Source organism: Heterodontus francisci, chromosome 3 (genome assembly GCF_036365525.1).
Source record: "Heterodontus francisci isolate sHetFra1 chromosome 3, sHetFra1.hap1, whole genome shotgun sequence".
Lineage (NCBI taxonomy): Eukaryota > Metazoa > Chordata > Chondrichthyes > Heterodontiformes > Heterodontidae > Heterodontus > Heterodontus francisci.
In genome coordinates, this window is record NC_090373.1 from 202,809,954 (window position 1) to 202,827,759 (window position 17,806).

General features: G+C 47.7%; 1 protein-coding gene across 1 annotated transcript in view; it reads right to left on the reverse strand.

Moving 5' to 3' along the window:
* The window catches only part of LOC137367180 (dynein axonemal heavy chain 8-like), a 2,531,605-nt gene that overhangs the window by 323,336 nt on the left and 2,190,463 nt on the right, over window positions 1–17,806 (reverse strand). The window contains exons 153-154 of the mRNA XM_068028616.1: window positions 10,529–10,647; window positions 1,918–2,120 (exon numbers count right to left, since the gene is read on the reverse strand). Coding sequence (XP_067884717.1) covers window positions 1,918–2,120; window positions 10,529–10,647 — 322 coding nt within the window. The remainder of the gene's footprint in view (window positions 1–1,917; window positions 2,121–10,528; window positions 10,648–17,806) is intronic.

The following is a 17,806-nucleotide window of genomic DNA, read 5'->3' on the forward strand; positions in this document are numbered from 1 at the left end:
GTGAAGCAGAGGAGTACATATTGTGAAGGCATTGTTGAAAAACAATGAAAATCTTCAATTTACAAGAATGTTGTCAGGGCTTGAAAGTAGTAGTTATCAGGAAAGATTGGATAGGCTAGGGTTGTTTTCCTTAGAACAGAGGAGGCTGAGGGGTGACTTAATTGAGGTGTACAAAATTATGTGGGGCTTGGATAGAGTAGACAGGAAGGACCTGTTTCTGCTAGCAGAGAGGTCAATTACCAGGGGGCACTGATTTAAGCATTAGAGAGGACATGAGGTAAAACATTTTCACCCAGAGGGTGGTGGGTGTCTGGAATTCACTGCCCAGATATGTGCTGGAGGCAGAAACCTTTAACTCATTTAGAAGGTACCTGGACCTGCGCCTGAAGTACTGTAACCTGCAAGACTATGGACCAGGTGCTGCAAAGTGAGATTAGAATGGGCAGTTAGTTTTTTCAGCCAGTGCAGACAAGATGGTCTGAATGGTCTCTTTCTGTGCTTTAACTTTTCTATGGTTCTAACAAGCTCTTCCAAGTAATCGATCGACACCTTTACAGAATGGTTTAGCCCCATGTGAATTGTTAATGGGAAGAAGGTTGAAGACTCAACTTCCTACAGTCACAAGTACAAGCAGAAGACTTGGGAAAAGTGAGGGAGAAAGAGGACAGAGATCAGTTAAATCAATCAGAAAATGATGACAGACATCATAGAACAAGAATCTTATCAGACATCTAACCAAGGGAATCAGTTGGGGTTCAAATCCAAAATCAGTATGGAGAAGTGGTCGAACAATCACTGCATCCACGATCATACATTGTCGAAACTGACCAAAGGATGATAAGAAGAAAGTCATTGGTGGTGATATCAAAGAAGCAGCAAATACAGGAGAACCAATCATCTCAAAAGTGTGATGAATCAGTGATGCTGCAATCAGCCATCACCCCAAAGGAAGAACTTGAGTCATCCAATAGTTCTACTCAAGAACAACAGAAGCAGAAAGAGGAACTAGAAGACTTAAGACCTCAAACCCCTTCGAAAGAAAGAACGCATTATAGCAGACTTGTGAAAACACTACAGCTGAAAAGAGAAGTCAGAGACTTGGGGAGAGATGTAAAATATTGTAATATAGTGGACATTGGGTTGTTACTGGGCAGATTGCAGATTATGTAAATGGACTGTATGCCTCATCACAGGAAGTGATGTAATGTAATCTGTACAGAACCTTGTGGAGAGTTGAAGATGAAACCTTAAATGCAAGGCATGTGGAATAAACACTGGCTATTTTAACTGTCAGAATCTTACGTATTCTCTACTAAGCCTTGATAGCTGCCAGAATATTAGTTATCTGGCCTTGATAATGGGAGTTTGTACTTTCCATAATGGGGGTCAGTTAGCTCAGTTGGCTAGCCATCTGGAGTATGATGCAAAATAATGCCAACAGCGCAGGTTCAATCCCCGTACCAGCTGTGGTAGTTCATGGAGGTCTGCCTCCTCGCCAAGCTATACATCACCAACTCTTTCTCTCTTTGATGTGGAGAAATGCCTATGGTCCTTTGGGACTATGGCTAGAGCAAAGCTTCCCATAACTGAAGGTTTATGGGGTAAACTGTTTATCTGATTTGGAGGTGAGAAAACAATAAAAGGTAGTAAGTTGTCACAGTGCCAATAACAAATGAAGAAACTGATCAGAGAGAAAGTGCCTTTATACAACACAGAAGAGAGTCACACTGACACTGCCCTGATGCTAGTTATGTCAAAAAAAGGGACTTACTGATAGTGATTCTCTCCATTGGCAACCTGGGGTTCCTTTTGGTATATATAAGAATGGTGAATGTACACAAATGTTCAATATTCTAAATAAACACAGGGAATGCGAACAGGCAGCAGTTGTATTCACTACACAGACTGTATTCATACCAATTTCAAGTTTTTTGGCCAGTCCTTCAATCTGATTGCTGGGATCAGATCCCATGGACAGGAAGCAGATCAGAGGAGTCTGTACATCGCTTTCTTCCCAGGTTGTCTCCAGGTTTAGAATCACCGGCTCTGCATATGTTGTTCCCATTGCTTCAGAAATGTAGTTTCGAGCTTGTGAGAGAATTCTATCAGGACACCATGACCTGAAAAATCAAAGTAGTAATTAAATCAAAAACCTTTAGAATTCTTCACTCACTGCTGAGGAAGAATTCAACACTAGTGTACTAAAGTGGAGAATTGATAAACAAAGGGCATAGCAACTGTGTTGTGGAGGGGATGGTTGGTTTGCATTTTTCCATTAACATTTCCTCTACACAACCTTTATTTCTTGACTTGTCCCTTTTGCCTTGCACCATCATCTCTGTTGTCATTAATCTTTCCTGTCTTCCATCCTATCACAGATCTTCTCTTTTGTTCTTTTTCTCCCCTTCTCCATTTTCTTGCCACTGTACTTGATTTAAACCTATGACATCTCTAACTTTTTCCAGTTCTGATGTAAGTTCATTGACCTGAAACATTAACTCAGTTTCTCTCTCCACAGATGCTGCCAGACCTGCTGAGTATTTCCAGCATTTCTTGTTTTTATGTTCACCACTACTCTTTGTTTTCTGTCACTCAGCGAACTTCGTATCCATGCAGTGACTGTCCCCTTTATTGCACGGGTTTCAGCTTAGCTGGCAAGCCTATTTTGTAGCACTTTATGAAATGCTTTTTACAAGCCCAACATCTTCTGTTTTTATTTTAGATTTCCAGCATCTGTATTGTAACTTTCAAAAGGGAATCTAAGAATAATAGAATCATAGAATGGTTACAGCACAGAAGGAGCTATTCGGCCTGTCATATCTGTGCTGGCTCTCTGCAAGGACAACTCACTGAGTCCCACTCCCCTGCCTTATCCCAAAAGCCCTGCAAATGTTTTCTCTTCAAATAATTATCCAATTCTCTTTTGCAAGCCTCGATTGAATCTGCCTCCAACACGATCTCAGCAGTTCCAGATCAGAACCATTCACTGCGTAAAAAAAAAGCTGTTCCTCATGTTGATGTTGGTTCTTTTGTCAATCACCTTAAATCAGTGTCCTCCAGTTCTCAACCTTTCTGCCAACAGGAACAGTTTATCCCGATCTAGTTTGTGCAGACCCCTCATGATTTTGAACAATTCTATCAAATCTCCTCTTAATCCTCTCCTCTAAGGAAAACAACCCCAGCTTCTCCAATCTATCCACATTACTGAAGTTCCACACCCCTGTAAATCTTTTCAGCACCCTTTCTAATACCTTTACTTCCTTCCCAAAGCGTGGTGCCCAGAATTGGACTCAATACTCCAGCTGAGGCTGAACCAGTGTTTTCAAAATGTTCCATAACTTCCTTGCTTTTATACTCTATACCCCTATTTCTAAAGCCCAGGGTCCCGTATGTTTTATTAATTGCTTTCTCAACCTGTCCTGCCACCTTCAATGTTTTGTGCACGTATAGCCCTGGATCCCTCTGCTCCTGCACCCACGATAGAATTGTACCTTTATTTTATATTGCTTCTTTTTGTTCTTCCTGCCAAACTGAATTATTCAATATATCTCTGCATTAAATTTCATCTGATGTGCTGCCCATTCCACCAGTCTATGTCCTCTTGAAGTTTATCACTATCCTCCTCACAGTTCACAATACTTCAAAGTATTGCGTCAACAGCAAATTTTGAAAATTTGCCCTGTACACCCAAGTCCAGGTCATTAATGTAGATAAAAAAAGCAGTGGCTCTAACACCAACCCCCAGGGAGCCCCACTATGTACCTTCCGTCAGATTGAAAGGCAACCATTCACAACTACTCTCTGCCAACTTTGTATCCATTCTGCCACTGTCCCTTTTAGTGTATGGGCTTTAACTGTGCTGACAAGCCTGTTGTGTGGTACTTTATCAAATGCCTTTTAGAAGTCTGTGTACATCACATCAATCACATTGCCCTCATCAGCCATGTTAATTCATTGAAAAACTCAATCAAGTTAGTTAAACACAAGTTGCCCTTAACAAATGCATGCTGCCTTTCCTTAATTAATCCACAGTTGTCCAAGTAACAGTTAATTTTGTCCAGTATTATCATTTCTAAAAGCTTTACCACCACCAAGATTAAACTGATTGGCCGGTAGTTGCTGGGATTATGATTATACCATTTTTATGTAACATTTGCAATTCTCCAATCCTCTGGCACCAGCCCTGTATACAAGGAGGAGTAGAAGATTATGGACAGTGCTGCCATCTAACATGAAAGGCTGAGTTTCCTGAGAGACTGGTGTTCTGACATGTTGAGGAAGCTTATGCCCGACCTGTACAGCTTGATGCAGAGTATGGCCTCCTGCGAGCTGCACCTCTCTGCTGATTCCTTTTATCCTGTGGAGCATTAGGTCTGTGAGCAACAAGCTTCTCCAGCTCCAGCTGGTGGAGGTGCTGGTACTGCTGTTGTTGCTGCTCATGCTGGTGGAGGTGCTGGTGCCGCTGTTGTTGCTGCTCCTGCTGGTAGAGCTGCTGGTACTGCTGTTGTTGCCGCTCCTGCTGGTGGAGGTGCTAGTAGTGCTTTTGTTGTTGCTGCTACTTCTGGTGAAGGTGCTGGTACTGCTGTTGTTGCTGTTCCTGCTCCTGCTGGTAGACCTGCTGGTACTGCTGTTGTTGCTGCTCCTGCTGGTGGAGGTGCTGGTACTGTTGTTGCGGCTCCTTCCTGCTGGTGGAGCTGCTGGCACTGCTGTTTTTGCTTCTGATCTTGCTGGACAATTTGCTGGTACTGCTGTTGTTGCTGCTCCTGTTCCTGCTGGTGGTGGTGCTGGTACTCCTGTTGCTGCTGCTCCTGTTCCTGCTGGTTGTGGTGCTGGTACTGCTCTTGTTGCTGCACCTGCTGCTGGTGGTGGTTGGTGCTGGTGCTGCTGTTTTTGCCGCTCTTGCTGGTGGAGGTGATGGTACTGCTTTTGTTGCTCCTGCTGGTGGAGGTGCTGTTGTTGCTGATCCTGCGCCTGCTGGTGGAGGTGCTGGTACTGCTGTTGTTGCTGCTCCTGCTCCTGCTGGTGGAAGTGCTGGTACTGCTGTTGTTGCTCCTGCTCCTGCTGGTGGAGGTGCTGGTACTGCTGTTGTTGCTACTCCTGCTGATGGAGTTGCCCCTGTTGCTTATCCTGCTGCTGGAGGTGCTGGTACTGCTGTTTCTGCCGCTCCTGCTGGTGGAGGTGATGGTACTGCTATTGTTGCTCCTGCTCCTGCTGGTGGAGGTGCTGGAACTGCTGTTGTTGCTGCTTCTGCTCCTGCTGGTGGAAGTGCTGGTACTGCTGTTGTTGTTGCTACTGCTGGTGGAGGTGCTGGAACTGCTGTTGTTGCTACTCCTGCTGATGGAGTTGCCCCTGTTGCTTATCCTGCTGCTGGAGGTGCTGGTACTGCTGTTTCTGCCGCTCCTGCTGGTGGAGGTGATGGTACTGCTATTGTTGCTCCTGCTGCGGGATGTGCTGTTGTTGCTGATCCTGCTCCTGCTGGTGGAGGTGCTGGTACTGCTATTGTAGCTCCTGCTCCTGCTGGTGGAGGTGCTGGAACTGCTGTTGTTGCTGCTTCTGCTCCTGCTGGTGGAAGTGCTGGTACTGCTGTTGTTGTTGCTACTGCTGGTGGAGGTGCTGGAACTGCTGTTGTTGTTGCTCCTGCTCCTGCTGGTGGAGGTACTGGTACTGCTGTTGTTGCTGCTCCTGCTCCTGCTGCTGGAGGTGCTGGTACTGCTGTTGTTGCTGCTCCTGCTCCTGCAGGTGGAAGTGCTAGTATTGCTGTTGTTGCTGCTCCGGCTCCTGCTGGTGGAGGTGCTGGTATTGCTGTTGTTGCTGCTCCTGCTCCTGCTGGTGGAGGTGCTGGTACTGCTGTTTCTCCTGCTCCTGCTGGTGGAGGTGCTGGTACTGCTGTTGCTGCTGCTCCAGCTCCTGCTGGTGGAGGTGCTGGTACTGCTGTTTCTCCTGCTGCTGGTGGTGGAAGTGTTGGTACTGCTGTTGTTGCTGCTCCTGCTCCTGCTGGTGGAGGTGCTGGTACTGCTGTTGTTGCTGCTCCGGCTCCTGCTGGTGGAGGTGATGGTATTGCTGTTGTTGCTGCTCCTGCCCATGCTGGTGGAGGTGCTGGTACTGCTGTTTATCCTGCTGCTGCTGGTGGAGTTGTTGGTACTGCTGTTGTTGCTGCTCCTGCTGGTGGAGGTGCTGGTACTGCTGTTGTTGCTGCTCCTGCTCCTGCTGGTGGAGGTGCTGGTACTGCTGTTGTTGCTGCTCCTGCTCCTGCAGGTGGAGGAGCTGGTACTGCTGTTGCTGCTCCTGCTCCTGCTGGTGGAGGTGCTGGTACTGCTGATGTTGCTGCTCCTGTTCCTGCTGGTCGAGGAGCTGATACTGCTGTTGTTGCTGCTCCTGCTCCTGCTGGTGGAGGTGCTGGTACTGCCGTTGCTGCTCCTGCTCCTGCTGGTGGAGGTGCTGGTACTGCTGTTGTTGCTGCTCCTGCTCCTGCTGGTGGAGGTGCTGTTACTGCTGCTTCTCCTGCTGCTTCTGGTGGAGGTGTTGGTACTGCTGTTGTTGCTGCTCCTGCTCCTGCTGGTGGAGGTGCTGGTACTGCTGTTGTTGCTGCTACTGCCCTGCTGGTGGATGTGCTGTTATGGCTGTTTCTCCTGCTGCTGCTGGTGGAAGTGTTGGTACTGCTGTTGTTGCTGCTCCTGCTGGTCGAGGTGATGGTACTGCTGTTGTTGCTCCTCCTGCTCCTGCTGGTGGAGGTGCTGGTACTGCTGTTGTTGCTGATCCTGCTGCTGGAAGTGCTGGTACTGCTGTTGTTCCTGCTCCTGCTGGTGGAGGTGAGGGTACTGCTGTTGTTGCTGCTCCAGTTCCTGCTGGTGGAGGTGTTGATACTGCTGTTTCTCCTGCTGCTGTTGGTGGAGGTGCTGGTACTGCTGTTGTTGCTGCTCCTGCTCCTGCTGGTGGAGGTGCTGGTACTGCTGTTGTTGCTGCTCCTGCTCCTTCGGGTGGAGGAGCTGGTACTACTGTTGTTGCTGCTCCTGCTCCTTCGGGTGGAGGAGCTGGTACTGCTGTTGTTGCTGCTCCTGCTGGCGGAGTTGTTGGTACTGCTGTTGTTGCTGCTCCTGCTGGTGGAGGTGCTGGTACTGCTGTTGTTGCTGCTCCTGCTCCTGCTGGTGGAGGTGCTGGTACTGCTGTTGTTGCTGCTCCTGCTCCTTCGGGTGGAGGAGCTGGTACTACTGTTGTTGCTGCTCCTGCTCCTTCGGGTGGAGGAGCTGGTACTGCTGTTGTTGCTGCTCCTGCTCCTTCGGGTGGAGGAGCTGGTACTGCTGTTATTGCTGCTCCTGCTCCTGCTGGTGGAGGTGTTGATACTGCTGTTTCTCCTGCTGCTGCTGGTGGAGGTGTTGATACTGCTGTTGTTGCTGCTCCTGCTCCTTCGGGTGGAGGTGCTGGTACTACTGTTATTGCTGCACCTGCTCCTGCTGGTGGAGGTGCTGGTACTGCTGTTGTTGCTGCTCCTGCTCCTGCTGGTGGAGGTGCTGGTATTGCTGTTTCTCCTGTTCCTGCTGGTGGAGGTGCTGGTACTGCTGTTGTTGCTGCTCCTGCTCCTGCTGGTGGAGGTGCTGGTACTACTGTTGTTGCTGCTCCTGCTCCTGCTGGTGGAGGTGCTGGTACTGCTGTTGTTGCTGCTCCTGCTCCTGCTGGTGGAGGTGCTGGTACTGCTGTTTCCCCTGCTGCTGCTGGTGGAGGTGTTGATACTGCTGTTGTTGCTGCTCCTGCTCCTGCTGGTGGAGGTGCTGGTACTGCTGTTATTGCTGCTCCTGCTCCTGCTGGTGGAGGTGCTGGTACTGCTGTTGTTGCTGCTCCTGCTCCTGCTGGTGGAGGTGCTGGTACTGCTGTTGTTGCTGCTCCTGCTCCTGCTGGTGGAGGTGCTGGTACTGCTGTTTCTCCTGCTCCTGCTGGTGGAGGTGCTGGTACTGCTGTTTCTCCTGCTCCTGCTGGTGGAGGTGCTGGTACTACTTTTGTTGCTGCTCCTGCTCCTGCTGGTGGAGGTGCTGGTACTGCTGTTGTTGCTGCTCCTGCTCCTGCTGGTGGAGGTGCTGGTACTGCTGTTTCTCCTGCTCCTGCTGGTGGAGGTGCTGGTACTGCTGTTTTTCCTGCTCCTGCAGGTGGAAGTGCTGGTACTGCTGTTTCTCCTGCTGCTGCTGGTGGAGTTGTTGGTACTGCTGTTTTTACTGCTCCTGCTCCTGCTGGTGGAGGTGCAGGTACTACTGTTGTTGCTGTTCCGGCTCCTGGTGGTGGAGGTGCTGGTACTGCTGTTGTTGCTGCTCCTGCTCCTGCTGGTGGAGGTGCTGGTACTGCTGTTTCTCCTGCTGATGCTGGCGGAGGTGTTGGTACTGCTGTTGTTGCTGCTCCTGCTCCTGCTGGTGGAGGAGCTGGTACTGCAGTTGTTGCTGCTCCTGCTGTAGGAGGTGCTGGTACTGCTGTCGTTGCTGCTCCTGCTGGTGGAAGTGCTGGTACTGCTGTTGTTGCTGCTCCTGCTCCTGATGGTGGAGGTGCTGGTACTGCTTTTTCCCCTGCTGCTGCTGGTGGAGGTGTTGATACTGCTGTGATTGCTGCTCCTGCTCCTGCTGGTGGAGGTGCTGGTACTACTGTTGTTGCTGCTCCTGCTCCTGCTGGTGGAGGTGCTAGTACTGCTGTTATTGCTGCTCCTGCTCCTGCTGGTGGAGGTGCTGGTACTACTGTTGTTGCTGCTCCTGCTCCTGCTGGTGGAGTTGCTGGTACTGCTGTTTCTCCTGCTGCTGCTGGTGGAGTTGTTGGTACTGCTGTTGTTGCTGCTCCTGCTGCTGGAGGTGCTCGTACTGCTGTTGTTGCTGCTCCTACTCCTGCTGGTGGAGGTGCTGGTACTACTGTTGTTGCTGCTCCTACTCCTGCTGGTGGAGGTGCTGGTACTACTGTTGTTGCTGCTCCGGCTCCTGGTGGTGGAGGTGCTGGTACTGCTGCTTTTACTGCTCCTGCTCCTGCTGGTGGAGGTGCTGGTACTGCTGTTTTTACTGCTCCTGCTGGTGGAGGTGCTGGTACTGCTGTTGTTGCTGCTCCTGCTCCTGCTGGTGGAGGTGCTGGTACTGCTGTTTCTCCTGCTCCTGCTGGTGGAGGTGTTGGTACTGCAGTTGTTGCTGCTCCTGCTGCTGGAGGTGCTGGTACTGCTGTTGTTGCTGCTCCTGCTCCTGCTGCTGGAGGTGCTGGTACTACTGTTGTTGCTGCTCCTGCTCCTACTGGTGGAGGTGCTGGTACTACTGTTGTTGCTGCTCCTGCTCCTGCTGGTGGAGGTGCTGGTACTGCTGTTTCTCCTGCTGCTGCTGGTGGAGTTGTTGGTACTGCTGTTGTTGCTGCTCCTGCTCCTGCTGGTGGAGGTGCTGGGACTACTGTTGTTGCTGCTCCTGCTGCTGGAGGTGCTCGTACTGCTGTTGTTGCTGCTCCTGCTGGTGGAGTTGTTGGTACTACTGTTGTTGCTGCTCCTGCTGCTGGAGGTGCTCGTACTGCTGTTGTTGCTGCTCCTGCTGGTGGAGTTGTTGGTACTACTGTTGTTGCTGCTCCTGCTGCTGGAGGTGCTCGTACTGCTGTTGTTGCTGCTCCTGCTGGTGGAGGTGCTGATACTGCTGTTGTTGCTGCTCCTGCTGGTGGAGTTGTTGGTACTGCTGTTGTTGCTGCTCCTGCTGCTGGAGGTGCTCGTACTGCTGTTGTTGCTGCTCCTGCTGGTGGAGGTGCTGATACTGCTGTTTCTCCTGTTGCTGCTGGTGGAGGTGCTGGTACTGCTGTTTTTACTGCTTCTGCTCCTGCTCGTCGAGGTGCTGGTACTGCTGTTGGTGCTGCCCCTGCTGGTATCAGAGATACAAACTTCCAAAGTTGCTTATGTTACTCCAAACCTGTCAAATTAACTTCAAAGTTGTCAATGTTACCTCTGAGCACAAGTACCGTGAACAAAGCTTTTCACACCAGCAGGCCAGAAAGCAGCGATGAGGTTTTTATACTTATTGGCAAAGTTTCCTGTCATGATGTCAGCGCCCTCAATTTCTGCTGTGTTCTCGCCTTGCTTTTCATTGGCAGGTTCCAGGAAGCTGCAATTAAATGTGGAAGTTTGCGTGTCGGAGCTGGCTTCACAATATACTGCTAATTTTCTCGATTTTAACTCCCCACCTGCTCCCAAACCCATGCGCACCTGCACATTAAAATTTACCCCTTTCACCTTAGTAGGCACCTGGCTGACAACTGGGCCAAATAAAAATTCTAAGGCACATCTCACAAGCCAAACTTATATATTTTGAGTGCAGTAGTCATTATTGTGTGTGTGTTGTGAGATGGACAATTTTCTAGAAAGCAGCAAAATTACAAGTGGCTATTTCAAATAATTCTAATTTTCTTTTCCCAGCTGATGCTCTTTTCTTCCCACATAAAAACTTAACTGGCCAGTGTAGCCATATACTTTCAGTAATCCTACAGAAGGAGATTAGATTATCAATTGTACTGTAGTTAATGTGCTGTCCTGGCTCTAATTTACCTGATGAGCAATAGCTTGCTGAGTGAATCCAAAGAATCACTGTATCCATGAGGAATTATCTCTTCTTCTGGAGCTTCAGTATCAAACCAGACTTTCCAAACCTTCTCATTCTTAGCTACCTGTAATCACATTACAAACTATAAAATCAACATTTAAAAATTCACAATATAATTACTTTGAAAGTATTTTGGAATTTTAAAATTATTGGGCTGAATGTCCAGCCCTTCTGCCTGGCACAAATTGGACAGTAACACCTCAAAACTGGTGAGAACTAACCCACTTCCCCATTACCGCTGTGACAAGATTCACCGGGGCCGACTGCTGGATCCCCAGAGTTTGGCGGGAGACCCATTTAAAGTGGAATTTGGAATCCTATGACATCAACAAGAGCCCAAATGCCATTTCTGGACTGAACTAGTTGGAGTGTGTGTCATGCACAATGTGGCCAGTATGAACCAGTGGGTTGGCCAAAGAGGGCCTGAAAGGAAGGTTCTCATTCTTTTTGTGGGTCTGTGAGTCCCACTTTAAGCCCAGGCTGGGTCACTGCCACTTCAATTCCTTCCCCCATATTGATCGGGCCTCTCCACCCCACCAGGAACCTACCTCGCTCTAGGCAGAAGTGTGGCCAGGCTGCTCAACATTGTGGTGGCCCGAGTGTGTGATTCACAGCCTGATGCAAATGAGGCACTGCTGTTGCTGCCCTGGCTCCTCAAAATGGAGCAGGCCTCCTGTGAGTCAATTGGATGGCTGGCCAGCCTCACAAGGTATTGTGCTGGGGGAAATCCATCCCAATATTTCCAGCTTTCTCTCCTCGAGATATTGCCCACATAGTTGGATAGCCGATGTCTGCCAAAATTTAAAGAACCCTAGTTCTATAGGACTTGCCAAAGTCTCTGAGTGGAGGAGACATGATTGTTTCAAAGACCACAAAGGCGATATAGCAAGGTGACTTTCCACGTCACAAGGGTGTCAGCTCAAGCATAAGGGAACTGACAGCTGGAAACCCAGCTAAGGGCAAATAAGCCCTCCACCTTGAACAAGAGCAAAAGTCAAGAAGGCTGTGTTGCCTGCCCAGTGCCAGGGATTAGGTCATCTGCTCAGGGCTGGAGAGGAACTTACAGTGGGAGGGGGAGGATCCAGTCTTTGTGATCCATGTAGGTACCAATAATATAGGCAGGACAAGGAAGGAGGTTCTGCATAGTCAGAATGAGGAGCTAGGCACTAAATTAAGAAGCAGAAACTCAAAGATTTATTACCTGAGCCACGTGCAAATTGAAGTAGGCCAAATAAGATTAGAGAAATGAAGCTTGAAGACTGGTGTGGTAGAAGTGGGTTCCAGTTCATGGTGCACTGGAACCAGTATTGGGAAAAGGGGGGTGCTGTACAACTGACGCAGTCAACACCTGAACCGTGCTGGGACCAGTGTTCCAGCGAGTCGCATAACCAGGGAAGGAGAGAGGGTTTTAAACTAAATAGTGGGGGAAAGGGATGACATTTGGGAAGATGTGGTAAACCAAAGAGTCATAGAGTTATACAACACAGAAACAGGCCCTTCAGCGCATTGTGTCTGTGCCAGCCATCAAGCACCTAACTATTCTAATCCCATTTTCTAGCACTTGGCCCATAGCCTTGTATGCTATGGCGATTCAAGTGCTCATCGAAATACTTCTTAAATGTTGTGAGGGTTTCTGCCTCTACCACCTCTTCAGGTAGTGTGTTCCAGATTTCAACCACCCTCTGGGTAAAAACATTTTCCTCAAATCCCCTCTAAATCTCCTGCCCCTTACCTCAAATCAATGCCCCCTGGTTATTGACCCCTCCGCTAAGGGAAAACGTTTCTTCCCATCTAACCTATCAATGCCCTTCATAATTTTGTATACCTCAATCATATCTCCCCTCAGCCTTCTCTGCTTTAAGGAAAACAACACCAGCCTTTTCAGTCTCTCTTCATAGATGAAATGCTCCAGCCCAGGCAACATCCTGTGAATCTCCTCTGCACCCTCTCCAGTGCACCACATCCTTCCTATAGTGTGGTGCCCAGAAATGTACACAGTACTCCAGCTGTGGCCTAACTAGCGTTTTATACAGCTCCATCATAACCTCCCTGCTTTTATATTCTATGCCTCAGCTAATAAAGGCAAGTATCCCATATGCTTTCCTAACTACCTTATCTACCTGTGCTGCTGCCTTCAGTGATCTATGGACAAGTACACCAAGGTCCCTCTGACCCTCTGTACTTCCGAGGGTCCTACCATCCATTGCATATTCCCTTGCCTTGTTAGTCCTCCCAAAATGCATCACCTGACACTTCTCAGGATTAAGTTCCATTTGCCATCGCTCCGCCCATCTTACCAGCCCATCTATATCATCCTGTAATCTAAGGCTTTCCTCCTCAGTATTTACAACACCACCAATTTTCGTGTCGTCTACGAACCTACTGATCATACCTCCTATATTGACATCTAAATCATTAATGTACACTACAAACAGCAAGGGTCCCAGCACCGATTCCTGCGGTACACCACTGGTCACAGGATTCCACACGCAAAAAGAGCCCTCAACCATTACCCTGTGCCCCCTGCCACTAAGCCAATTTTGGATCCAATTTGCCAAATTGCTCTGGATCCCATGGGCTTTACTTTCTTAAGAGTAGAGACAAGGCAGTGAAAAATGGTATTAATATGGGAAAAGATAAACAGGCCATGACAGAAAGAGACGGTAATTACAGATCTAAGAGTAAATCAGCAGACAAGGCTAGAGGTTACAAAAATAATAAAAGGACAAAACTAAAGGCTCTGTATCTGAATGCATGTCGCATTCCAAACAAAACAGATGAACTCATAGCACAAATAGAAATAAATAAGTACGATCTGATAGCCATTACTGAGACATGCTGCAGGATGACATAGATTGGAACCTGAATATTGAAGGCTGCATGACATTTAGGAAGGACAGGAAGCTAGGAAAAGGTGGAGGGGTGACTGTTAATTAATGATGGTATTAGCACAATAGAGAGGGATGACCTAAGCTCAGGAAACCAGGATGTAGAAGCGGTTTGGATCGAGATGAGAAATAATAAAGGCACGAAGTCACTCATGGGAGTGGTTTATATGCCCCTAACAGTGAACACACGGTAGGATGGGGTATAAAGGAAGAAATAATGGGTGATTGTCAGAAAGGTACGGCGATAATCATGATGGATTTTAATCTACATATAGACTGGAAAAATCAGACAGGCAAAGGTAGCCTAGATGAGGAGTTCATGGAATGTTTTCGTGGTCGGTTCTTAGAACAGCACATTCTGGAGCCAACCAGAGAGCAGGCTATACTAGACCTGGTATTGTGCAACAGGATAGAATTAATTAATGACCACATAGTGAAGCCCCCCAAGGCAGCAGCAATCACAATATGATTGAATTTTACGTATTTTATGTATTTTAAAATTAAATAAGGGCAATTAGAATGGTATGAAAGCACAGCTAGCAAAGGTGAACTGGCAAAGTTGGTTAAGGGATTGTTTTTTATTCATTCATGGGATGTAGGCGTCACTGGCCAGGCCAGCATTTATTGCCCATCTCTCCTTGCCCTTGAGGAAGTGGTGGTGAGCTGCCTTATTGAACCGCTGCAGTGCATTTGGGGTAGGTATACCCACAGCGCTGTTCGGAAGGGAGTTCCAGGATTTTGACCCAGTGACAGTGAAGGAACGGCGATATAGTTCCAAGTCAGGATGGTGTGTGACTTGGAGAGGAACTTGCAGGTGGTGGTGTTCCCATGTATTTGCTGCTCTTGTCCTTCTAGTTGGTAGAGGTCGTGGGTTTGGAAGGTGCTGTCTAAGGAGCATTGGTGCACTGCTGCAGTGCATCTTGTAGATGGTACACACTGCTGCCACTGTGTGTCGGTGGTGGAGGGAGTGAATGTTTGTAGATGGGGTGCCAATCAAGCGGGCTGCTTTGTCCTGGATGGTGTCGAGCTTCTTGAGTGTTGTTGGAGCTGCACCCATCCAGGCAAGTGGAGAGTATTCCATCACACTCCTGACTTGAGCCTTGTAGATGGTAGACAGGCTTTGGGGTGTCAGGAGGTGAGTTACTCACCTCAGTATTCCTAGCCTCTGACCTGCTCTTGCAGCCACGGTATTTATATGGCTCCTCCAGTTCAGTTTCTGGTCAATGGTAGCCCCTAGGATGTTGATAATGGGGGATTCAGCGATGGTAATGCTGTTGAATGTCAAGGGGAGATGGTTGGATTCTCTCCTGTTGGAGATGGTCATTGCCTGGCACGTGTGGCGCGAATGTTACTTGCCACTTATCAGTCCAAGCCTGGATATTGTCCAGGTCTTGCTGCATTTCTACACGGACTGCTTCAGTATTTGAGGAGTTGCGAATGGTGCTGAACATTGTGCAATCATCAGCGAACATCCCCACTTCTGATCTTATGATTGAGGGAAGGTCATTGATGAAGCAGCTGAAGATGGTTGGGTCTAGGACACTACCCTGAGGAACTCCTGCAGTGATGTCCTGGAGCTCAGATGATTGTCTTCCAACAACCACAACCATCTTCCTTTGCTCTAGGTATGACTCCAGACAGTGGAAGGTGTTCCCCCTGATTCGCATCGACCTGAGTTTTGCTAGGGATCCTTGATGCCATACTCGGTCAAATGCTGCCTTGATGTCAAGGGCAGTCACTCTCACCTCACCTCTTGAGTTCAGCTCTTTTGTCCATGTTTGAACCAAGGCTGTAATGAGGTCAGGAGCTGAGTGGCCCTGGCGGAACCCAAACTGAGCGTCACTGAGCAGGTTATTGCTAAGAAAATGCCGCTTGATGGCACTGTTGATGACACCTTCCATCACTTTACTGATGATTGAGAGTAGGCTGATGGGGCAGTAATTGAACGGGTTGGACTTGTCCTGCTTTTTGTGTACAGGACATACCTGGGCAATTTTCCACATTGCAGGGTAGATGCCAGTGTTGTAGCTGTACTGGAACAGCTTGGCTAGGGGCGCGGCTAGTTCTGGAGCACAGGTCTTCAGTACTATTGCCGGAATATTGTCTGTACCCATAGCCTTTGCAGTATCCAGTGCCTTCAGTCGTTTCTTGATATCATGCGGAGTGAATCGAATTGGCTGAAGTCTGGCATCTGTGATGCTGGGGACTTCAGAAGGAGGCCAAGATGGATCATCAACCCGGCACTTCTGCCTGAAGATTGTTGCAAATGCTTCAGCTTTATCTTTTGCACTGATGTGCTGGGCTCCCCCATCAATGAGGATGGGGATATTTGTGGAGCCACTTCCTCCAATTAGTTGTTTAATTGTCCACCACCATTCACGGCTGGATGTGGCAGGACTGCAGAGCTCAGATCTGATCCGTTGGTTATGGGATCATTTAGCTCTGTCTATCGCATGCTGCTTAGACAGTTTGGCATGCAAGTAGTCCTGGGTTGTAGCTTCACCAGGTTGACACCTCATTTTGAGGTATGCCTGGTGCTGCTCCTGGCATGCCCTCCTGCACTCTTCATTGAACCAGGGTTAGTCACCTGGCTTGATGGTAATGGTAGAGTGGGTAGATCTGCCGGGCCATGAGGTTACAGATTATATGTCAATAGAGATGCAGTAGCAGACATTGAAAGAAATATTTCAGAATACACAGAATAGATACATTCCAACAAGAAAGAAAAATTCCAAGGGGAGGACCCACCATCCATAGTGAACGAAAAAAGTTAAAGATAATACCAAACTTAAAGAAAAAGCATATTATTGCACAAAGATGGGTGGCAGGTTAGAAGATTGAACAGGATATAAAAAGCTGCAAAGAATGACTCAAAGATTAATAAGGAGGGAAAAATTAGAGTATGAGAGAAAGCTGGTGAGAAATATAAAAACAGATAGTAAGAGCTTCTATAGATATTTTAAAAAATGAAAAGAGTTAACAAAGTGAACATTGATCCTATAGAAAGTGAGTCTGAGGAATTAATAATGGAAAATAAGGAGATGGCACATGAACTGAACTGGTATTTTGCATCGGTCTTCACCATAGAGGATACAAGTAACATCCTCGGAATAGCTGTAAATCAGGAAATGGAAGGGAGGGAGGAACTCAAGAAAATTACTATCACCAGGCAAGTGGTACTGAGGAAATTGTTGAGCTGCGGGCTGAATGGACGTCATCCTAGGGTCTTAAAAGAAGTGGCTCGTGAGATAGTTGATGCGTTGGTTTTGATTTTCCAAAACTCCCTAGATTCGGGGAAGTTTCCATTAGATTGGGAATAGCCAATGTAACCCCTTTAATCAAAAAGGGAGGGAGACAGAAAGCAGGAAAGTACAGGCCAGTTAGCTTAACATCTGTCATAGGGAAAATGTTGGAAACTATTACTAAAGACGTTATAGCAGGGCACTTGGAAAAATTCAAGGTAATCAGGCAGAGTCAACATGGTTTTGTGAAAGGACAATCATGTTTAACCTCTTTATTGGAGTTCTTTGAAGAAGTAACATGTGCTGTGGATAAAGGGGAACCAGTGGATGTACTGTACTTAGATTTCCAGAAGGCATTTGATAAGGTGGCACATGAAAAGTTATTGTGGAAAGTAAAAGCTCATGATATAGGGGGTAACATTGGCATGGATAGAAGATTGAATAGCTAACAGGAAACGGAGGGTCAGCATAAATGGGTCATTTTCTGGTTGGCAAGATGTAACGAGTGGTGTGCCACAGGGAACAGTGCTGGAGCCTCAACCTTTTACAATTTATATAAACGACTTGGATGAAGGGACCGAAGATATGGTTGCTAAATTTGCTGATGACACAAAGATAGGTAGGAAAGTAACTTGTGAAGAGGACATAAGGAGACTACAAAGGGATAAAGATGGGTTACGTGAGTGGGCAAAGATCTGGCAACTGGAGTATAATGTGGTAAAATGTGAAATTGTCCATTTAGCCAGGAAGAATTTTAAAAAAGCATATTATCTAAATGGTGAGAGATTGCAGAGCTCTGAGATGCAGAGGGGTCTGGGTGCCCTTGTACATGAATTGCAAAAAGTTAGTATGCAGGTACAGCAAGAAATTAGGAAAGCTAATAGAATGTAAAAATTTATTGTGAGGGGAATTGAATACAAAAGTAGGGAGGTTATGCTTCAGCTATACAGGGCATTGATAAGACCACATCTGGAGTACTGTGTACAGTATTGGTCTCCTTATTTAAGGAAGGATATAAATGCATTGGAAGCAGTTCAGAGAAGGTTTACTAGACTAGAATGGGCGGGTTGTCTTACGAGGAAAGGTTGGACAG